The sequence below is a fragment of the Mytilus galloprovincialis genome, chromosome 5, assembly GCF_965363235.1.
Source record: "Mytilus galloprovincialis chromosome 5, xbMytGall1.hap1.1, whole genome shotgun sequence".
NCBI classification, from domain to species: Eukaryota; Metazoa; Mollusca; class Bivalvia; order Mytilida; family Mytilidae; genus Mytilus; species Mytilus galloprovincialis.
The window spans coordinates 28966589-28991878 of NC_134842.1; the positions used below are offsets into that span (position 1 = coordinate 28966589).

Genomic DNA, 25290 nt, shown 5'->3' on the forward strand with positions numbered 1-25290 from the left:
CATCATTTTAAAAAGCATCACTGTATGGATGTCACTGTATAGCATTATCATGATTATAGTATAATATTGCACACTAGACGAAAAGAGACAGACAAATGAACAATCAGATAAACAAATGAAAGAATAAATGCAATATAAACTGAAATCAACGTACCTAATGCGCTTTATCATGTTTATGGCAGATGGGAGGTGTATTAAGCTAACCAACTATTCCTCAGTTACCTCCATGTTAGTTATTGCCTGTATTTTGAAATTTAAAGCCTCCTTGTGTAACCTCCGAAAAATTAAAGACTTATAATAATATGGCAGGTATGCAGGGGCGGATCCAGCCATTTAAAAAAGGGGGGGTCCCAACCCAGAGTAAAGGGGGGGGTTCCAGCTATATGCTCCCATTCAAATGCATTTATCGGCCAAAAATAAGGGGGGGGTTCCAACCCCCGGAACACCCCCTCTGGATCCGCGCCTGGGTATGTATTTTTAAGCCTGATCAATTCAAGAACCTTTTCTAAAGATTTTTCAGTGTTTGCAGAAATAAAGGCAATAAAAGAGCATGATTATAGCATGTTTGTGAAAATTTATCACACGATACAGTATTAATTAGCACCTAAAAAGGAGTGCATTATCTGATTATCATGATTAGGCCAAATAAAAATATATGTGTGGTTCCAGTAACCCTACCGTCCCTACTTTTTCGGCTTAAAAATAGCCTACCCTAAAGATTTTATTGTCATTTTTCATTAAGCACTGTTAGTCTCAGAATGTAGCTCCCATAGACTCAATGTAAAAAAAACATAAAATAAAAAAAAATACCTACCTACCTACCCTAACTTTTTTTCTGATGTAACTGGAACCACACATACTTTTTTATTTGGCCTTATAGGAAATGGCAATTAAAATAGTTATACAATTATCTGGTTAGTACATCAAATGATATAAACATTTAATTATCCTTCCTGGTGACACGATCAATTCATTATTGTAACCAAACATAAATCTATAAAATTTAAACTTCCTTTGATCTATCCCCAAAAAGTCAAATTATATGAATATATATGATCCATAACAGAAAATCAAAAGGCACATAAAGCATGGAGCCCCCTTTTTTCTAATTGAAATAAAAATAGAGGATTAAAAACTAATGTTATTTGTAATATCATAAGGAAAAGAGCAATAATGTATCAAATAATTAAGTGAAAAAAAGTTAAAATGAAAAAAAAAAATTTCTAATAAATAAAAAATGATATTTAAAAATAAGGCAGTTCATTCCCAAAGCGCCTGTCTTTTGAATCCTTGTTAATCGTTTATAACAGTCATAAGAGTGGCCCAGACCTTAACAATATCAGCTGTAAGAGGTGCTTATAGATTGTAATGAATACATACATGACATGTATTATTCTTCAAGTACACTAAAAAAATACACTTCAAGTACAATAAATACTTTGTTCTAATAATGGTTACATTATATTTATATATTAAATAAAATAAGCATACACATTTTCTGTTACAAAACTGTTTTGCATAGAGAATGCACTGATTAAAAGAATAAAAAACACAAAAAACTCATTTAAACATTGTTAAAGACACTGAATATCGAAGGTGGCCAATAACGCTATCTTGCCAAGTATGTTCACAACACTTGCTTTACTATCTTGCATATAAACATATCTCAAACAAAAAAATGATATAAAGGGGATAATGGGTTTGAATCTGTTTTTGAGTTTTGTAGGTAAAAATGCATTTTTCAGATATTTTGTAAAATAAGAACCAAATATTTATCAAATCACTGCAGAAGCTTTTGTGTTAAATCAGTATGAAAATAGTCATGATATTTTCTGACCTTTCACATCCAATGTAGAATATAAATAAAAGTTAATTTTTAGCAAAAATTGGAATGTATAATTAATTATATATTTCATTTTTAAAATGTTTGTCTTTTATCTATATTTTAAAAGCAAAATACATCATTTGTACATGTGAATGAGAAAATTGAAGTTGACATTAAATTATTCTTTTAGGACCATTTTAATTGTTGTAAACATACATTGTGTAACTGATTGAAAACTGCATTTCACTTTCCAAGGGTGAATCAAGAGTGATTATCATAATAATGGATGATGTAAGATATGTTTTCAACACTTAAAAAAAATGAACATGACAAAAGATCTGCATTACAGTCATTACAGTAGTAAAAAGTACTAAAAACTTAAAATTTTTAAATAATAAATGCATAACCTGTCTAATTCAATGACAAATGAATGTCTGAAATATATTAATAGAAAGGATTTACCTTGTATACCATGTATACCTCCAGCTATGTGACAGATTTTAAAAATTTGGTAATCATTAAAATAAATATATCTATCATGTGAATTTAAATTTAAATATAAAACATTAAATTACTGAAGTGGAAACATAAATAATACAACCATTATATTATGTGTTACACACATATATTCCATGAACGGATTTATAATGATGTTTTTGGCTATGCACTTGAACTTGCTAGATCTTCAATCAAGCATGAAGTCCTTGCACCCCATAATTCTTTCATATGTTTGATCTGATTCCCGTATTCTTCATGCAATTGAGCAAAAGTCCTATGTTTTGGTTTGGCATCCTCGTAAAAATGAAAATTAGCAGAGTCAGTCAAGCATGTCAAGTTTTCTTCTGAGGTATTGAACGGGTTAAATCTTTTCATCGGTTGTGTGATATTTTCTACTGATTGTTCCATTTTATCTTCCAATGAGTTCCTTTGAGACAAATTTCCATAAGTTCCTGATAAAATAAGACTATCTCTCATAGCATCCTCGACAAGTTTAGCATCTTCATTTAGATCCTGTAACTGTCGATGAAGTTCTGACACCATTAGTTTCATGTAATCATAACTTGCTCTTGAAAGTACTTTCATCCATGATTCCATATCCTCTTGTGAATCTGCAGCAATAATGTAAGTCCTACAACCTGAGGCACTAAATTTTACTTGAAACACAAATCCATCTGTATCCTCTGACAACTCTATAGTACATCCTTCTAGTATAATAACTCCTATAGGTTCTTTATCACTGCGTTTCTCATAATAAAATAATAAATTCCCTTTTAACACAAACCATCTCCTTTGATACCCTTTATTGAAGTCTCCTCTTTTCAATAAATACCCTTCTTTGTCTGCTGGGGCTCCAGAAGAAGCAAATTTAGTTAAACTTTTGTCATTAATTTTCATTTTATCCTTGTGCCTATTCATCAGATTAACAGGAAAGTTCACAGTTTATGACCTGATTGTTTAAGTAGCTTATGAATACACCAAGCAACTTCCTATTTAGGTTATAATTACTGTGTCAGTGATGTCACAGTCATGGAGCAATTCATTCTTATACTTTCATTTTCAAAGTGAAAGTGGGCGTGGCATTCAAGGTTCAATATGAATGTTACGGCTACAGCAGTTGATTGAAATTACAATATTTCATTTTTGTAGTCTTTCAACTTTTTAACAGAAGTTTGAACCTGTGTTAAAGCCTAACAAATGTTAAGAAGCTTAAAAGATTTAAGTACGAAACAGTTGGACTCTAACTTCTACACAAAAATCAGGTGACCAAGCACTCTGTAGTCACATGACCAGCAATATGGCAGACGACAGAGTATTGTTTGCTTGCATAATTTTAGTGGCATTTATTTGCATATGCCAAGGGGAAATTGTATCAGTTACATACGATAAAAATAGTCAGGAATATAAAATTCATCGGCATGAAGCTCCGGAATGGGTTGCCTTAGCAGAATTTAAAAATGACATCAATAACACTGGGTAAGTACTAAGTTTTAGGTGAGAACCACACATTTTGGCCTTCATTCATTAAGATATGCTGGAGCTACACTATGGAATGACTTGCCTGACACGATCCGTGCACAGACAAACCTAAACCAGTTTAAAAGTATGATCAACAACTGGAATGGCAACTCATGCAGGTGTGGCTCCTGCAGATCTTAATACCTTTATTTTATTTTGTGTTAAATGTTTGTTCCATGTAGCTTATAGAAATTAGTTTGCTTTATTTATTTCATTCTGCTTTGCATGTGCTTATGTTTCAGTTTTAGTGCTTTGCTTGCATGTGCTATGCTTTTTATTTAGGCACTGGCTACGGTTACATGGAAATGTAACAATAATAAAAATATTATTGTTACATTGGAGACTAATTGCCGGAATGCAAAGTTGGGTGAGGAACCGATTAATTACGAATGTAACAATAATTACTGAGGCTACGGTTACATTACGTTATTGTTACATGAAAAACAGCAATGTACGCTAGATTTATTAAACTTATATCTTCTGTAGTTGTTTTGCTTAATTCTTTCATATGTACTAAACAATACTTGTAATACTGATAAATAATAAATATTATTATTCAACAATCAAATGGTGTATAACCTGAATATATTTACATATTAATGGTTTTGATGTTCTTAATGATACTACTCAAGATTATGAGTGTCAAAGGCGAAACATATAGTTCAATGGTTTCACGTATTTTTAAAAGTATTTAACTGCACACCTACTCTTATTACTGTCATTATACTATAAACCATTTTGTTAGGGTGAAAAACTTTTAAAACAACTTGACCCAAATTGATACATCAAAAGCAAAGTTTGCTAACTGTAACTTAAATACTAAGAACTTCTGTATGTACACGTAACCGTAGAGGATGTAATTTCGTTCATCAAAAATGTGTCGGACTTTAAAAACCACTTACTTGATTTGTAGAAAGTGTCAGTGTAAATAAAAAATTACAGTAAATAAATTGTAGGTAATAAATGTATGTATTGTAAATATAAAATAAATGTCTTCATTTTTATTATTTAGTACATATTACTAGTCGTACAGCTGTTTTTCATGTAACAATAGCGCTATGTAACCGTAGCCTCAATAATTATTGTTACATTCGTAATTAAACAGATCCTTACCCAACCATGCATTCCGGCATTTAGTCTCCAATGTAACAATAATATTTTTATTATTGTTACATTTCCATGTAACCGTAGCCAGTGCCTTTTATTTATGAACTTTTTACTAGCAATATAGCTATCATAATTTGTATGTCTCATATGTGTGTTTTATGTATCTTAATATGTGTGTTGTTATTGTTATTAATGTCGGCAAAAAGCTCTACAGAGCTTATGTTTATATTTAATGTAACCCGACTTGAAATAAAATTTCTTATCTTATCTTATCTTATCTTATGTCTGTTTTTACGGTGTTCGTTACATCGTGTTGCAATAGCACTTGTCTTTTGTTTTTAAAACTAACAAACCATAATTTAATCTCAAAAATAAATTTGTATAATTCTAAATTTCATGAAAAAAAAATGAGAAGTGCACACCTGCAAAAGAACCATTTCTAGTTGGTAGTGTCCCCCCTCTTTTTCTGTGTATAAACAAATACTTGAAAATGCTTAATAGTCTTAATAAATTTTACAAGTAAGGGTCATTAAAACGGTGGCTAGCAGTCCAGACTGCCCATGTGTCTGGCATCTGTCACATCATGACATCCACGTTATTTGGTCTCTGTTGGATAGTTGTCTCATTTAAGTGGGTCTCATTGAGGTCTAAGCGTGAAACAGGATTGTCGATTTTTTGTAAGCATGACATGTGAAATTAAAATTATTTTGCTGTGAAAACGGGAAATGAAGTCTAGCGGGACACAGGAAATTACTAAAAAATGAGAATAGCTTACGTACATAGTGTAAACGGGATACGGGAATCTGACAAAACAGTAAGCGGGACCCGGGATCAGAACCCCCGAATGAGACCCCCATTGAATATCATACCATATCTTATAGAATTTTTGTCTGATTCAGATTGTAATCTTATAAGGAAGCTACATTTTTCTGAGATTACTTTAACTACCCGTACGAAAATTTCAACAGGAGTTCAACTGGACTTCAGCTGGACTTGAGACGTATTCCAGTCTGACTTTGAAAAGTCCAGTCTGACTTGAGCCGTACACGTACTTTTTCTTATACTTCGGTTATTTGCCAGCCGGTATTTTCTGAAAAGTCCAACCGCACTTTTTGTAATTCTGACAAGAAAATAAACACGGCTGGACTTTTGAGGGAAATTATTCTTTCTGTAGAATAATCAGCAGGATTTTTGGTCTTAGAAAATTTTAGTCATTTATGTCTCAGCAAGAATTAAGACTTAGAATATTTTCATCAGCCAAATCTGCCCTTACAGAAATAAAAAGTTTGTCACTAGGATTCTGTTCTTTGAAAGGAACAATTTCTTTCAAAATGGAAAAGAGTTATAAATGAAAATTTGCAAGTTATAATAATGATATCATATTTTTTTACAATATACTTTAAGATCAAACTATCAGATGTGATTTTTTCCCCTAAAATTTTCAATTCCATTATAAAATATTTAAAATAGACTGTAAATGGAAAATTGAAATTTAATATAGGTGATATAATTTTGATTGAATTATATCCCAGTTAATGTTTTCAACAATTATTTAACATTTTTACTTTTTCATGAAATAAAACCCCTAGCAAAATTACATCTATTAATAGGTTAAATTTATACATTTTCTAGTATATTTATATTTAATTAGATGAATGCATAAAATAAATTATCATCATCCTTTAAATTAATATCAATTAGAAACTTCAGCCATAACAGTGATTTAATAGCAGTATTATAGTCTTGTAGAGAGTGCCATCTGTTTTCAATTAACCTCAGTCTGGACAGGTCACAGGAAGTAGCATCTACACAGAGGTTGATCATGGGGCCATTTGAAGGATAACACATTTCTAAATACATATATTTGCAATAACTTTCACTTTTATTAAACATTTCTTAATTGAACAAATTAATAATTGATTTTCTTTTTTTTAATATATCACATATTCAAAATTTAGACATATGCAAGAAGTCATAAGAAGAAATTTTTTCACAGCTCCTCAAACAACCTCATGTATTGCAATACAACAAAATTTGAATTTGGAATAAACAGGAAGATGTGTCTTCTTTCTTAAACAAAATGAGAAATTTACATTGGATGTAAAGCAAATGTTTGTTCTTTTCACATTATAATAGAGAAGATGGATCCTTCTGACTGGCATCAATTTCAATTTAGGAAGATTGCTGTTTGCATGTATTTTGGATTGCATATTCTGGTAAGTACAATCTGATATGCTCTTTAATTTCTTCAACATATTAATGAAATGATTACAACATTATAAATATATATTAGCTTAATTTTTATTTTTGAAGAGTAAAAAGAATTAAAAAAACTACATTAAATACTTAATTATGCAAAATATTTCAGTTTGAGTGATTTTCAAAGCTTTACTTTATTTTATGCACTTTAAATTTATTTAGTCTTAATATATAATCATGATAATTATAACCACACACTTTTAGGAGTAAGCATTTAGCTTCACAATTCCCCGTTTCTTGATTTTGCCAGCAAGACAGTAGAAAAAAGAAAAAGAAATGAGCAGTACGTATATGCATAATGCCATCTGTTTTTTTTTTTTTATTTTCAGATTATAACTAGGGATGCATATCAAATCAGAAGAATCCACCATCTAAAGAAAAACTAAGCAGAAGTAATCAAGAGGGAGGGTTCTGCGGGGGTGAAACCCCCTCCCCCATATTTTTTTGTGGATCAGCCCCTGCTGAGATCATCTTTAAAGGTCAAACAGAACTTTTTGAAGTCCAGCTGAACTTTTATGAGTTCAGCTGGACTTCTTAAAGTTCAGCCGGACTTTGTAAAGTCCGGCTGAACTTTATAGAGGCCATATTTTTGCCAGAAATGCCGGCACGATTTTTTCAGACGTACTTTTATGAAAGTCCAGCTGGACTTTCTGAACCGGACTCCTGCTAATTTAAATATTTCAAGCCGGTTTACGGCTAATTTCGCTGAAAGTCCAGCCGGGTTATCCATTATAAGACATTCAAAGAAAAGTCCAAATGATTATTATAAGTACGGTTCTCAGTACGGCTACTGTCCAGCTGGAGTACGTGTCATGTTTTTCGTACGGGTATAGAGACATATTATATTATATGTCTACATGTAGCTTCTTTATGTATAAAGATTTATTTTTAATTTAATCTTATAAGGAAGTTACATTTAATTTAAATGATAAGTTTATCATTTATATTCACATTTTTAATAAACAAAAAACACATTATAGGGGTAAAATTCATTGTTTAGTTAAAAGAAACATTAAACTGAGAATTCTACATTGGATATGTTATTGGAGCTCCACAATTGCTCCTACTGTTTGGTTGTCTATATGTCATGTAAGTCAAGGGTCAAAAGTCCAGTTCAAAACTTGAGGGGAAAATATCAATTTCTGTAGTCATTATTGTCACTCACATATACAAGTTAATATGAGACAGGGGCAACAGGTAGTCAAATTAAGAATAATGTCTTGAAATGCTCTTTTAATTTTTTAGTTGTGACCTCTTCCTCCCTTCTATATCAAATTTAACAAGTAATGCTTATTTTGGAACAGATGGGCATACCTTGATATCAAGACATCTACAAATTATGATGATGAACAACAAGCCTTTGCTGCTGGGATGGCAGAGGCCTCACATTCGGCCAGCCTTATGCATGATCACTGGATGAATACTGTGGATGGTTACTGTACGGAACCATACAGTGCATATTGTACAAAATTACATACATTCTTGCAGACTAACCTGGACTGGATGAATGAACAGATTAAAACAAATACATCTACATATTGGCACATGGTAGGATTAATGTCATACTTCATCTTATGATGAATATTTCACAGAAGAAAAAAAATGTTTATGGTGTCAGTTTTATAAAATCATTTACTTTACTTCTTATAAAGCAAAAATTAAAAAAATAAATGTATTACATGTAAGTTGTCGATTTATATGAATATGTTTACTTTTGAATTAGTAACTTTGACAATTAACTCTATTCAGAGTAAAATGTGGAAAGGGGTTATATGAATTGTGTGGTTTTAAATTTCCTGAGAAAAAAACAACCTATTATTGAAGTGATTTATGTGATAAAAATAGTGTGTTTAAATTTTGAATTAGGGGGGGGGGGGGGATAAATTCAACATTGAGTCTCCAAAAAAAATTTGAAAGATGCATTTTCCTGTATGCTATTGATTTTTTGTTGTTGATTTTTTAAGTTTTTAAATTTGTCCCTTGAAAATTAGTTATAAGCATGTCTCCCTCTTTTCACCAATGCAGGTTCTTATTACATGTATTATTGCAATACTCACACAGTCTCATTATTCTCACTAATAAAACATTGCAATAATTTCTGAATTTACAGTAAGTTGTATAACCAAGCATTATTTTACTTTGTTGACAAATAAATAGGTTAACAATTGATTCATAGCATTTTTTAAATCATTTTTATTCAATGTTCTTTCCTTATACATATTCATAATAAAATTTATGTCCTGAATACCTGGTTTTATTGTTATTTTAAAAGTGTTGACCAAAGCACCTTTTGTGTGAATCAAGGAAGTCATACATTTCACATTTGTGTACTGAAAATAAAATATAATTTTTGGCATGCCTCACCTTATCAAAATTACATACAGTAAAAAATAGATATGTAATTTAATTATTTACACTTAAACTGCCTACATTGAATAGAGACTGCATGTAATCAAAACCTTATTAAAACTGAAGATTTTCATCTTATTTTCTCAATTCCCTCTGTTCAACCGAAAATAATTCATGTACTCTTGGCTCCTTATTTTCTGAAGACACCCTAATACCAACCACGAAAAATAATATATGTATATCTCAAATATTTGCAATGAAATTATTTCTGTACTAATAAAGACAAACACCATTATAGAGACTGTCAGGTGCGGTGACCATCTTCAATACAAACAGCACACAGTTTAGATCAATGCGAACATGACCTTAGTTTGTTGTAAGTGTGCTCTTGATATAGTTTGCAACATACAAATTCCCCAAAACTGAAGTAAGTACTAATATACATACATGATGATATTTTTCAGGTAAAGTTGTTTTTATTACAAGTTGATGGTTTGAGTCAAGGTTATGAACTATCAAGAAGGTCACCTGACTGGTCATCATTGAGATATTCTGGACCAGGATCAACAAACCTTGACCCGTTTGGTTTTTAGTAAGCATACTAGATCCTATTTTGTTTTAGAGTCAATTTCCCAATGCATGTAGAGTGATAATTTGGTCGGCTTGCTTGCCTTGCTTGCCTTGTTTCTATTAATGTTTGGCTCAAGCATTGTAATTAAGATTGACATCTGCAAACAATATAGGTATGTGTATAGTTAAACCTTTTGATTATTTGATAATGTCCTATCAAATTTTTAAATATAATGTCGGTCAGGATTTTACTTCACCAAAATTATCTCCCCATTGCGCCAGTTCATTTTCACAATCATAGAAATAGAAGCCATTGTAGGGGTGACATGCTGCCAATTTTGCTCTTGAAAACCGATAAATTTATCCACATAGCAGCATTACGATTCCTTATATGTCAGTTGTATTTTAAAAGACAAATGTATCTACTAGCTAATGAACATCAGTTAATGATCTTGTCTGCATTGAATCAACTTAAAACTATTGTCTGATCGGTTGCCAGGTTTGGAATTTTCGAAAATTTCTTAAACATTTAAAAAAATTCTAATTAAATATATGTGGAAGGGCAAACTAAAAATTTTCAGTGGTTGAAGATTATAAACCCTAGTTATCACACACAAAAAATATATTTTTCCGAAAATATGCATTTTCATCATCCAACTTGAAAAACTGTCATCAAGTTCTTTTAGTAAAAAAATAGCTATTCAAACACACCTACTCTGTTTTTGTGATTCATTAGATAGGTATTACACTTGACCCATATATTTCATCTTTTCATACTGTGATTTTTTTATGTTATAAAGTCAACCTGTAGCTTTGATATATAAAAATGATAGAGTCTGAAGCGAGATGATATATCAAATACTCTTGCTTTGTACCTTTTAAAGACAAAATATACACCTCAGGCCCTAACATAAATAAGTTCACTTGATTTTCTCTTTTCAATACAATTGTTACCCATTTTTAAAAAAAATTTCTTGAGTCACAATGGAAGGGCAGACACAAAAATAACTGAACTAATAGATTGATTGGTTCTTCGTCCGTGGTAATTTAAAAAAAAAATCAGAGGTTATGCATTTTCTACATCCAACTTGTCTTGATATATACCCATGTCGTCGACTTGATATCTAATTGTTCTGCATTATTATGTAATAGATTAATTGAAAACTTACGCAAATGGTGCTTTTAAAATAAAACACTTCGTAATTGGGAAGAAAATTGTCGTTTTATTTGTTTCTACATGTATTAACTTTTATAATTTTTGTTACTATATAGTAAACATCACAGTAAGCATTTATCATCTTCTCTAACAAAGAGCTTCGATTCTTTTGTTCTATTTCAACTGGGTTTCCGCCTTATGTGTACAAGTTTAACTCGGCCTACTTTTATTGTTTGCAGTTGTCAATCTAAATTACAATGCTTGAGCAAAAAAACTTTGATACAAACAAAGCAAGCAAGACAATCGAGCCAATGTATTAGGAAATTGACTCTAACTTATCAAACATTATTAATATATTTCCTTGAAATACATTGAGGAAGATGGCACAGATATAATAAGGTGTCCTTGAAACAGCAGTCATACAACATGATTAAAAATTATTTGTTATATTACAAATTTGTTTTGAACTGTAAACGCATTCAAATAAATTATTAAATAGAAGATGTGGTATGATTGCCAATGAGACAACTCTCCACAAGAGACCAAATGACACAGAAATTTTAAAAAAACAGTCACCGTACAACAGTGAGCAATGCCCATCCTGTATAGTTAGTTTTAAAAGGCCTCAAAATGACAAATGTCAAGCAATGAAGTAATGAACAACAAACAATTAAAGCTTGTTATTTGTTAATTTTTTTTTCTTTTAACAATTTAATTTATTTAACTATCTGTTTAACATTATGTACATGTATGAAGTTCTCCATCAATTTTCAGCCTTTTCCAAGTTGGAGGTGATTTAGAAGATCTAGAGGAGGCTCTAGGCAAACCTGAGAAATCTCGAGTGTTTGGTTCTGGTTCTTGTTCTGCTATGATTAAAATGTTCCCTGGTAACAAAGATTTGTATGTTAGCCATGACACTTGGTCAACATATCAGTCCATGCTGAGGATTCTGAAGAGATATGAATTTGCATATACTGTTAAAGATGGATTAGGTATTTTTAAAGTCAAATTAATATAGATCTTAATTGTTTAAGCAAAACATTGTGGATATTTTACTTCTTGGTTTTGACAAAATTTACTGAACAATATCAAATTTGTGGTTTGTTTATAACCCTGAAATCCACAAAAGTAATACCGTACAAATCATATTGCATTTGACTGAAGCAGTCTTTATAAAAAAATGACAATGTGTAGTAGTAAATATTCATCATTCAGCAACAAATTGATTAAACTTTCACAGATTTAAATAAAAAATTCCCTTGTTTTCAAGACATTACTTACTTACTTATAAATCCTCTTCATGTCCTTGAACACTGTGATAGGCATCAACACCCTTGTTTCTGTTTCTATAGCATAAGTTTCGTTCCGTGGCTGAGTAGCTAGCCCAGCACACAAGACCTTACCAGGAGGGCCAGGAATGTATTCATCAAGGTCTCCTTCCTCTAGATGAGCTGCTTGCCAAAGCTTATGACTCCCATCTAGCCATTGGTTTGTATCCAGTTGTTCTTCTCTTAGATGAACTGCTTTAACGGAGCTATTATCTTCATATGACCATCTACAATAATGCTTAGGATGCTAGACCCTAGTTACCATGTGCTGTATCGAGGAGGCATTGTAGAAGTCTTAAATAATGTAGAGCTATGTACTGGCAGAAAGACTTAAGCACTCGGCTTTCTTTTCACCTGCAATGTAGGCTAGCCAGTGGTGAAAGAGAGCCTATGGCCCTAACCACACTAGACACATACACAATCCTGTGGAACAAACCCCCAGCACGCAGGTTCAAGACCTATAGAGTACATTAAGTTTGACATTACTTTGCGAAGAAAAAAAATCTTTATTTACAGCAATGGGTCGATTACATTGTATTGATATACCAATGTTTGTACTTTCTCTTCTAAACAGAACTGCATTCAACATTTTTTATATTTTTTCAGGTGTATATATACCAGGGTACATGATGACATTTTCTTCCTACCCAGGGACTATTTTATCTGGAGATGATTATTATCTCATGACTACTGGATTAGTAAGTTGATTATTTAATTTTGAGTTATCTCCCTTTACATTTTAAATATTTTTGTCTTACTTTACAGTTGCTTCAGTTTACAGCAATACATATAGTGTTCATTATTGTTAACAATTATTTATGTCACCTCCTCAAAGCAAATGGTAATAGTAACATATGATATGTAGTCTGTCAAAAACACATTTTTTTGAACGCATCTCCTGAGACTGTTTGACAGAAATCTCTCATACTTATCACAATTGTTTGCCATCATGTGTAATTGACCATATTGTACCACCATTTTATTAAAAAAAAAAAAAAATATTGGAGTTATTGGACTTTTGCCATCTGTTTTTCAACATTGACACCTTGTTTATGCTATTTCTGATAGACCTGAAAGACCTCATACTTGATATTATTGTTTATGATCATGCCAAATTTACCATAATATACTGACATATTTGATTCCATCATTTTAACTGCATATATGTTACTTATGTAATTTTTTAAATACAAAAAAAATATCTGTGGATTCATTCATTGTCATGAATTTCATCATGAATTTTTATGAGGAAATTTTGCATTTTTGTGGATACTTGAATTTGTGATTTTGCCAATATCTGCACATCAAGCCCTATAGAAAATTTGAATAACAAATACCCACGAAATCCATGAAAGTTATTATCCTACAAGAAATAATGAATCCATATAAGTTTGTATCCTTCTTTCTATAAAATTGTTATTTATATTGACAGGCAACCTTAGAAACAACTATAGGTAATGGTAACAGTGACTTATGGAAATATGTCCAGCCAACAAATTCTGTTCTTGAAGGTATCAGAGTCATGGCTGCTAATAGACTTGCAACCAGTGGAAGAACATGGTCGTTGATATTTTCGGCATACAATAGTGGAACGTAAGTAGCGCTCATACCATCCATGAATTCTTCCAACAGGTCAATTCACTTATGCATTCTGGGTATTTCACTTACATCAACCAAAATATTTTTAATGTGATTGTTTTCATCATCATAGGGACTATGGGTATTTTTATATTGTTTTAAAGTGAAAAGATAAAAGTGGTTGAAATTTTGTACAGTTGTGGTGCATATACGTCATATTTGAATGTATATGAAAAAAAATCAAGCAAAAATTAAGTTTATTCCAAAATTAATATTACAATTGCCACAAATATTTGATATCAAAATCAACTTATGAAGCTTAACCCTTTCACCGATTGCTGCCCAGACAGAAGCTACTCTGAGACGATGGCGTCCCTGGCTACTTTTACTCAAATGGGAGATCTTCATAATATATGTCAATGAAAAATTTGTTTGTAGTTATTTGTGTATTTATTTCATTCACTAACACCATGTTCACAGTTTTTTTTATGTTTTGATAATTTTTTCCTCATAAAATATTCTAATTTTCAATTTTTCGGCATTATTGAAGTGAAATTCTCAAATTTCTGCTCTTTGACCCCAAATCGTAATTTTTTTAACCCAAAACGGCAAAATTTTGAAAAAATGAGGCTGTACAAATTCCTCACACTGAACGATGTCCATTCCAAGTGTTTTGTACATAAAACGACATTTTATGTCAAAAACGTATACTAGTTTAGCTTAATTTTTCCATATTCTTTCCCCAAAAATGTTCCCTCATTTCAAATTCTCGTAAATTTCGTCTGATTTTGACACGGTTTTCAACAAACGGAACCGCCATGTTTACACTTTCATCCGGGTATCCATCAAAGAAAGATAACTCATGTTTGCACTGTTTTGAGCGGGAAATAAAAAAGATGTATTCCGATCCCGGTAAAACGGGACTCATCGTCAGCAGTCTGAAGCGTGAATCCCGGGAAACCGGGACTCATCGGCGAAAGGGTTAACAACTGTACAACTTGTGTTTAGTCCTACTCACATTTATAAAGAATTAATTGTATCCAAATAAATTTTCCAATGTCAAAAATATCATGCATATCTAAATGTTATGCACAACATATGTACAAAATTATATCCAAGTCCTACCTACACTGGAGTTGTTCAACTCTCAACAATTTGCCGTTTCAGAATCTAAAGCATTCTGGGTAATATTTCCAAAAGCGCACACCAAAACGTTGTGATTGGTTTAAAACGTGATAAACAATAGAAAATCAACCAAAGATTTAATGTTATTATCATTTTGTTGTACGAATAATGAGATTATCTATAGTCCTCTAGATTCTGAAAAGGCGTATTGTTGATGGACAAATGGACAAGTAGACAAAATGAAAACCACAACTTTCCTCAGCAACCTTGGTTTTAGGTTCTTATAAACTGTAGGTGACATTTGTAATTCATTTTATAATTGAGTCTTGTTTATATATTTACAGGTATAATAATCAATGGATGATAGTGGATTCTAACAAATTCAAATCAGGCTCTTACAATATGACAGATGTTTTGTATGTTCTTGAACAAATTCCGTAAGTTTTGATGATTTATTTTAAAAAGTGTACCAGTAGTCTGAAACAAGATGTCATGCATGGTTTGTTACAACTATCAAATTTAATATGTGTATGCATATCATTATGATGTGTCTGATTCTGGTACCTGATGAAATATGTTCACTAAATTGATAATTATTTTTCACACATTTATTATTCTTTATTGCAATTGTTCAAAAAATGGAATACAAAAGTGAGTTTATTTATAAGGATTTCAAGAAATGCTGCATACAATAATGCTGTAAAAATGTAAATGCATGTTTTTTTAAGTTTGAAATACCTACTGGGTACATGTATCCCATGGCAATTTTGGTAAAATTAAAAACATCACAAATATTTCTGAATTTTCAATAGTTCTATTCTTAGAATCTGTTCATAAAATGAAGATACGAAACTGAAAAGTTAACAAACGATTTTTTTTGTTTTTAAGTTTTAAAAAAATACTGTTTTTTTATTCTTCAAAAATCAAAAGACTGTAAATTGCAAAACCAAACACTGTTTAGAGCAGAAGTTTCTTTATATTATATCTATACTTTTTTCAAACAAGAAATATTTGATATTTACAGGAATAATATAGAATATGGAGATCGTTCAGATGTTTTAATGAAACAAGGATACTGGCCAAGTTATAACATTCCGTAAGTAGAACATGTACAACCAATATAACTCCAATTTGAAAGTGATAAATACCAGTATGTCTAGAAATGTCATTAAGGTTAATTTTAAACCAGAAATTTCAGAATATGTATGTATTCTAATGTGGTACCCACAGTGTTTCTTAATAATTGAATGGTACTTTTTATTAAAGGTGAACCAGGAATATGTTCCACAAATAAAATTGAGAATGTAAAATGGGGAATGTGTCAAAGAGTCAACAACCCGACCAAATAAAAAACAACAGCAGAGGGTCACCAACAGGTCTTCAATGTACAGAGAAATTCCCGCACCCGGAGGCGTCCTTCAGCTGGCCCCTAAACAAATATATACTAGTCCAGTGATAATGAAAGCCATACTAATTTCCAAATTGTACACAAGAAACTAAAATTAAAATAATACAAGACTAACAAAGGCCAGAGGCTCCTGACTTGGGACAGGCACAAAAATGCGGCGGGGTTAAACATGTTTGTGAGATCTCAACCCTCCCTCTATACCTCTAACCAATGTAGAAAAGTAAACGCATAACAATACGCACATTACAATTTAAAGTAAACATTTTCTATAGTTATTATGGTTATTTTCAAAACAATGTTCAAGACACTAGAACGTGTCCTCTAACCACCTAAAAAGGCAACTTTATAATGGTAAAGAAACTATTGTAATCTTAATCTCCTGAAAATATATTGGTTTTTCAATACTTTAAAATAGTAATTTAGATAGCTAATAATATTAAAAACAAGAATGTGTCCATAGTACACGAATGCCCCACTCGCACTATCATTTTCTATGTTCAGTGGACCGTGAAATTGGGGTCAAAACTTTAATTTGGAATTAAAATTAGAAAGATCATATCATAGGGAACATGTGTACTAAGTTTCAAGTTGATGTAACTTTAACTTCATCAAAAACTACCTTGACCAAAAACTTTAACCTGAACTTCGCACCATCATTTTCTATGTTCAGTGGACCATGAAATTGGGGTCAAAACTATAATTTGGCATTAAAAAATTAGAAAGATCATATCATGGGGAACAAGTGTACTAAGTTTCAAGTTGATTGGACTTCAACTTCTTCAAAAACTACCTTGACCAAAAACTTTAACCTGAAGCGGATGGACGGACGAACGGACGCACAGACGGACAGACGGACAAACGGAGGCACAGACCAGAAAACATAATGCCCCTCTACTATCGTAGGTGGGGCATAAAAATTGAACTGAGTGCTCACAAGAAAATAAGATAACACATTTCAGGTTTAATGTTGTAATACCATCTATAACTAAGATTATTCTTATTGTCAGCAACATAACAACGCTAATTCATTCCAAATATAGTAGTCTAGCTTCCCTCTCAGTGAACTAATTTCTTTTTTACATTTATTAGGTACTATCCCACTATATTTAACCTCAGTGGAGGACCAGCTGCAGTAGCTCAGTATGGAGAATGGTTTTCATATGATGGGTCACCAAGAGCTAAAATATTCAAAAGAGATTTTAGTAAAGTTGTCAGTATGGAAACTATGATGAAATTAATGAGGTAGTATGTCTAGTCAGATTATATGTTTTAATATATGTTAGATATAAAAGAAGCCTCTGCGAGTAGTTCACTTACTGTATGATTATCCATTGTGGTTTTTGAGTCAGACCCCACGGGTGTGGGTTCAACTCCAATCTTTATTATCTACGATTGTCAGTTTTCCTGTCTAGGTCAGGGGTTTTATCTGGCAACTCCTGCTTCCTCCACCAATAGAAATACTCTGCTTTCTCCACCAATAGAAATACTTTGCTTCCTCCACCAATAGAAATACTCTGCTTTCTCCAACAATAGAAATACCCTGCTTTCTCCACCAATAGAAATACTCTGCTTCCTCCACCAATAGAAATACTCTGCTTCCTCCACCAATAGAAATACTCTGCTTTCTCCACCAATAGAAATACTCTGCTTTCTCCACCAACAGAAATACTCTGCTTTAAAATAGCCAATTGTGCTGAAAATGGCATTTTAAAAATACTAACAACCAGTAAATTTAAATATAAGCTGATAATATCCAGTCAGTTTTAATATGTTAATTCTTCATGTGAGGACATCTGTTCTTTTAGAATTTTTGTTTCAATACAATTCTGTAAATTAAAAATTTATTTTGATGTTTTCTTTAAATTAAAAAAAGTCAACAGATTCAGGTTTCACTGTTTGCAATAATAAAAAATTACATTCATAATCTTAGTAGTGATTTTTACAGTTTTAATAGTAATGAGTGATTTGCAATAACTAAAGGATGCATTTGTGTCTCAATTTAAACTATCAAAATTTTTAAAACAAAACACTACTGACACATTATACACAATAGATTTAATTAAATTAAGTGATAAAGAAATATTTATAATAGAATAAGATTTTAGGGGTTTCAAGGTGATATAAATTATTGATATATCAATCTATTGAAACTTTCTTACATTGTCTATTTAAAAAAACATTACACTTTGTCATGGATGACAAGTACAGAATGCAGGTTAAAAATTTCTAGCTTTGGGGGAAAGTTTTAAAGAATTGTCTTTCTGTTTCCATTATGTATCTCAAGACAGTAATAATTTGTATCTAAATGCATGAAATAAACCAGAATTGTTTATTAGAAATTAAAGGAACTGTTGTAAAGGGGAGATAATTTACAAATCATTTGGAGATATTTCACAAGTCAATGGGGAGATACATTTTGTAATTTCACAAATCAATGGGGAGATAATTTCACAATTTCAATTGTTTAAACTGGAATGATAACTACTCTTTATACTGAGGTGTCATATTTTGAAGCACCTAGTTCATTGATTTGAAAATCGGTAAGGGAAACTCTTTGATAAACTAAATTTTATGAAGGGGAGATAATTTCACATAGATAATTTCTCAAAGCAATGGGGAGATAATTTCACAATTCAAATTGTTTAAACTGGGAATAGTAACTACTTTTTTAAACTGAGGTGTCAAATTTTGAGGTAAGTATTACAACGTGTCAGAAATCTGTAAGGGAGACTCTTTGATAAAATATTCTTTATGAAGGGGATATAATTTTACATCTAATCATAATCAAAAAATATATTTCACACTGATAAATTCTATTTTTTCAAAGAAAGAATATAGAAATGAAATGTAACAGGGTTCATAATAATAAAGTTTCTTCAAATTATGCTTGCACTTGGGATGAATAAGCAAACCAGGTAATCATTGTCAGGGTTCTCACTAAAACAAGTCCATGATTTCTGGACTGAAGGACTCATCATTTTCATAGCTGCATCAAGATTGTTGAACGTCATATAAATTGAGCACAACTATCATCATTTTCATACGACCGCAAAAAAATTTTGTGTCATATAATGCTATCATGTTGTCATCGTCAGCGTCATCAGCGTCGTCTGCATTGTCGTCTGAAGACGCATGGTTTCCGGATAATATCTTTAGTATAAGTAAATAGAAATCTATAAAATTTTAACACAATGTTTTAAATCAAAAAAGGAAGGTTGGGATTGATTTTGGGGGTTATGGTCCCAAAGGTTTAGGAATTAAGGGCCTAAAGGGGCCTAAAACAAGCATTTATCTAGTTTCAGGACAACAAGTTATGTATAAGTATTTCAATTGCTCTGAAATTGTTCCACAATGTTTAATGCCATAAGTAGAAGTTTGGGATGTATTGTAAGGGTTATATGGCAAACAGTCTAGGAATTAAGGGCCAAAAAGGGGCCAAAACAAGCATTTTTCTAGTTTCAGGACAATAACTTGTGTGTAACTGTATGGATCTCTCTGACATTGTACCACAACGTTCCATATAAGAAAGAGGCGGCTCGGATTGAGTTTGTGTTTAATTTCCACGAACATGTAGGGATAAGGGGCCAAAAAAGGGTCAAAAAGGCACATTTTTCTAATTTACAGACAATAACTTGTGTTTAAGTGTATGGATATCTCTGAAATTATACTACAAGGTTTCTTACTATAAAGGAAAGGCTGAAATTGAGTTTTGGGGTTCTTGTTAGCAAATGTTTCAAATAAACTAAAGATGATGTCATTTCCTTACTCTATTTTGTCATGGGGACTGAAACAATAAATTTTGTAGCAATAAAATTTCATCATCTCAATTTTGGACTCTCCATGGCAAAAAATTATGACTACCTCAACTTGCCTTCAAAAACCTTAAGTGAGAAGCCTGCAGGTATGCACTTCAACCTAACAACTTTCCCAATGAATTTAGGAGTGGATTTCCGCAATAGTAGGTGATGATCTTACTTTTGATTATGCTTAAGGTTCTATTGTGCCTTATGTAGTTAACTCCCTATGCAGATGTGTACCTGGCACTCTTCGCATGTGCAAACACATTCATATACAAAATAATATTAATTGTACAAGAGAAATTCAAAATGCAAAAAGAATATATACAATGTCCAAATTTTTCATATCAGAACATCCTGATATCCATTTTCTTTATTTAATGTTTAACTTCTCTCCTTTTCATTCAGGTACATGTATCTTTATTACTCATGATGCTGAGTTTCTATTTGAGTTGCCATATTTTTATTGAAATTCAGCTTTTTAAGTTTTTAGTTATGAAGAATTTTGAATTTTCAGAAATTCTATTAGGAACTAAAACCAATAGGAAAAATAACTTTTAATTAAAACCTATTTTTAATTGAATAAGAAATATTTCCCTCAGTAATTCGCCTTTTTAGAATCTAATGCATTCTGGGTAATATTTTCAAAAGTGTACACTAAAACGTCGTGATTGGTTAAAAACGTCCTAAACAATGGAAATTCAACCAATGACATAACGTTATTTTCATTTTGGGGTACGAACAATGAAATTACCCATAGTCCTTTAGATTCTGAAACGGCCAATTCAAAGACATAACAAACGAATGTGTATAAATTCTTCCTTTTCAAATGATGTGTACCTGTAGTTAAATTATCAAATTTGTTTATATTTTTTTTCTGATGTTAATTATAGGTACAATGATTTTCAACATGACCCTCTCTCTAAGTGTGCCTGTAGTCCCCCATACAGTGGTGAAAATGGTATATCTGCTAGATCAGACCTAAATCCTGCTAATGGTACCTATCCATTTGGAGCGCTAGGTCATAGGTCGCATGGTGGAACTGATATGAAGGTAAGACCTGAAGGAAAATTTACCAGCTAGATGTCTGTGATCTGAGATTGTCAATGTTGTCTTGTGTAGATCCTTTAAATATCACCATCACAACAATAAAAAAACCCAAAGTGAACTGCTAGTTGATGGTCAGGAGCTATTTTTTTTTTTTATACGACCGCAAAAATTTTAATTTTTCGTCGTATATTGCTATCATGTTGGCGTCGTCGTCGTCCTGCGTCGTCTTGTTATTTATTGAAGTTAGTTAGATTCCATTCATATTTTCTTCAAACAATTAATCATTAAGAAATGAAGGATAACTTATGATAGTCCACCAGAGTTCTGTGAAACTCAGAAAAAAACATTATATCTTATATTTAAAATATAGAATAATTTACAACAAGCATACATACCTTAATGTCTGGAATTTTTTAAACTGAAGAATGTGTAGTTGTATCCTGATATAAGATCTGTTCTGCCCTCAGAATTTGTTTACTCCAAGTGACAACTTCTACTAACTAGGGTGCTGAACTGATGCAAAGAAATATATAAATATTTCCACTGAAAGTAAAACAATTTCTCTAAAACAAAATATGATAAATGAGTTTTGACACCCTTGCCTTTTTAAGAATATTTGACTTAACTTGTCAATAGTTTTATTCTACATAGATAACTTTAAACATAATGCTAAGTTCATTGGCATAATGTTAAGATTCTATCACAATAACATCAAAAAACGTCAAAAAAGAAATTGACCAAGTTTAAGGCAGTTCAGTAAGAATATGTTTACAATTGACTATTGAATCACAATCTTACAAAAGGATAGGACTCATTTGAAACAATACAGTAAATTGGGAAATTTTGGCGGTTTTCTGTGTTTTGTTTTGGTGTGTGTAATTTTGGTGCTTTGTCCAATCAATATGTTTAATTTTGGACAAACAGTAGTGAGCAAGCTCATTCATATTTGTTTTTGTTTACCCTTTAATTGACTTTCATAGACTAGAAACACAACAAAGTAAACTTTAATGAAGGAATTGCATACAGATGCAATTGCATATAATTGGGGTTTCAAAGCTAGAATAAAATAAAATAAAATATTAAACATTAAATCACTTTTTAAATAGATTATTTATTTTTTACAAATGTTGTATGCAATAAAAATTAATCATCTATATTGCAGTACATGTTAATATATTGCAGATCAAGGATTAAAATTTTCCGTATGCCTCTGACAGTACTTGTTAATTAATTGAAGATAAAGGATTACCAATAAAGGCACCTAATCAGCAATAGCCTGGCATATTAATGACATATGTAAATAATTTAATTTTGGATGTAACATGTCTTCTGATTGGCTGATGTTATTTTGTTATCAGACCATAGATATAATTTAGTCATGTGACCGTGACGTCATCAACGTTTTTTCAAGGTTTTCTACGGTTTAAAATGGAATTTAGAATTAAATTATAAGAAATGACAGTAATATTTTTTCTGTCTATTCGAAATAACATAAAAAATGTGGTTCACACTGTTAAATAACCCGCTACACGTGTTATTCGGTGTGCACCACATTTTTTATGTTATTTCTTCATAGACAGAAAAAATATTACAGTCATTACTTATTACTTGTGTTTTCTTAACAATTTCTTAAAAATTGACAATTAAGTCTAAAATTATATGTGTTATATAGTGTTGTCAAATCATACTATGTATTTATTGGCAGATTTGAATTTGTAATGTATAGAATTGTACAAAATATACGGAAGATATAATAACATAAAATATTTTCCCCAACAATTAACATTACGATATTGTCGAAATGGTACACAATTTTGTAATTTCCATTTTTAGTGTTTGTTTTATTTTCGTGTTTAATTTTGGCATTTTCATTGGCGGCACCAAATAAACCAAAATAAAAGTACAACCAAAATAACCCAATTTACGGTATTTACTTTTTGGAGCAAAATATTGACAAATCATCGATATGATATTGTCCGATAATAGTCTAGTCAATCTAGCATAAATTTGACCCTTACCTTGAAGTTATTGCAACAGAAGATTTTAAAGTTTTAATCTTTAGCATTATACCCCAAATATTCACAGAATATAAAATCTAAACTGAGGAAAACTAAAATATCATGATTTTAAAATTTCTATTGAGATTGCATTGATATGGGAGATAACTCTGCAAAAAGGCAGAAAAATCAATAAAAATTGATACAAAATCATAACTTTACTGCTTCTATTCAAAAGAATGTGTTGTTTTTGATATTTTAGCCATCTTTATAGTACATGTATAACAAACAACTCTAAAGGTGTTTTCATATCTTTTATCAAGCTTCAACCTAGATTTCATAATTCATTAGTTGACCATTTATTAAATTTTTCACCATGTCAAGGTAAAGAATCTTAAATTGAATAAAACTAATTAAGTATATATTCTTCTTTTTGTGGTGTAAAGTTTCTTTAAACAAGGTACATGCTGAACAAATATAATTTACAATATAAACAATACCAAATATTCACATTATTTTTTCAAAATGGTCTCAAAGCCATAAATTTGCAATTTCTTGAATGGAAAATGTGCACAAAAAAATATAAATACCCATAACACTTTGGTTTTGTACATTTCATGAGCAGAAGATTATATAATAATAGTCAATTATGAACTTACAACCCCATCAAAGTAGCACACTTTACATGAATTTTACGAAAATCAACCAAAAACTGACAAAAAAAAAGAATCATTTTTGCGGAGTTACCTCCCTTTCCGATGTTAATTCCATAAGAAATTTAAAATGCTGATTTTGAGTTTTCCTCAAGTTAGATTTTATGGGACTTTTTTCTGTGTGGGTCTAAATGCTATATATTAGAATGCTATAGATTAGAACTGAAACATTTGTGACTGGACTATAAGTTGTGTGGCACATTGATAGTAAACATTTATCAGGTTTATATTATCAGTAAGATTTTGTATATTCATTTATCAGTGTCAACATAGTACAAATAAATGATAAATATTTTAAAACTGATATAGATGATAATGACCAATAGGTGTCCTCAATTACTTGTAGTTTAAAGTCATAAGAAACCTCAAATTAAACAAAAATATGCATATGTTTTTTTATTACTAAATGGATAAACAATTCTCTGATTGTACATGTTAAACACTTGCTCAATACCCATGCTTTTTGTTATTTGTTTACTATAAGGTGACAATCGGTAAACTTCGGCTTTAAAACACGGCATTTAATGAGCAGCCATATTTGTTAAATCATAACAGAGAGAAAAAAAATTGACGATTATACAATATATTTGCGTAAAAAATGAGAAAATCGTGCACAGAGGACTAAGTTTATGATACATACATGCATTGGTAAAAGAATTGGATAAACATTTTTTTTTCACCACTCACTCGTTTCATATGACTTTAAATCAAATAATCTCAAACCATGAAAAATTTTAACGTGATTTTTTTTAATTTTCAGTTAACAAACATGACTATGATTAAGGATCTACAGTTTATAGCCATTGGTGGTCCAACCCATGACCAACAACCACCATTCCAATGGAGTAAGTCAGACTTTGGACCTAAAACTCCACACCAAGGACATCCAGATATCTTCAAATTTGATCCAATTATGTTTGATGGTTCAATAAACATTAAAAAATTTGATAGATACAGAGGATAGAGGAATATCAGTATATAGAACTTGAAGATGACCAAGATAAAAAATAAA

The 25290-nt window shown here is 31.1% G+C and overlaps 2 protein-coding genes across 2 annotated transcripts; one reads left to right on the plus strand and one right to left on the minus strand.

Moving 5' to 3' along the window:
• Positions 1-1974: 1974 nt before the first annotated feature.
• Positions 1975-3422, minus strand: LOC143075550 (sesquipedalian-1-like). Its single transcript, XM_076251020.1, has one exon. The coding sequence runs from the start codon at positions 3239-3241 to the stop codon at positions 2486-2488; it is 756 nt and encodes a 251-aa protein (XP_076107135.1). The 5' UTR covers positions 3242-3422; the 3' UTR covers positions 1975-2485.
• Positions 3423-3608: 186 nt separating this feature from the next.
• LOC143075551 (putative phospholipase B-like 2) lies at positions 3609-25290 on the plus strand. The gene is made up of 11 exons (XM_076251021.1): positions 3609-3799; positions 8512-8755; positions 10021-10148; positions 12057-12274; positions 13217-13308; positions 14043-14203; positions 15658-15750; positions 16338-16409; positions 17811-17963; positions 21412-21571; positions 25039-25290. The coding sequence occupies exons 1-11, from the start codon at positions 3609-3611 to the stop codon at positions 25240-25242; spliced, it is 1716 nt and encodes a 571-aa protein (XP_076107136.1). The 3' UTR covers positions 25243-25290.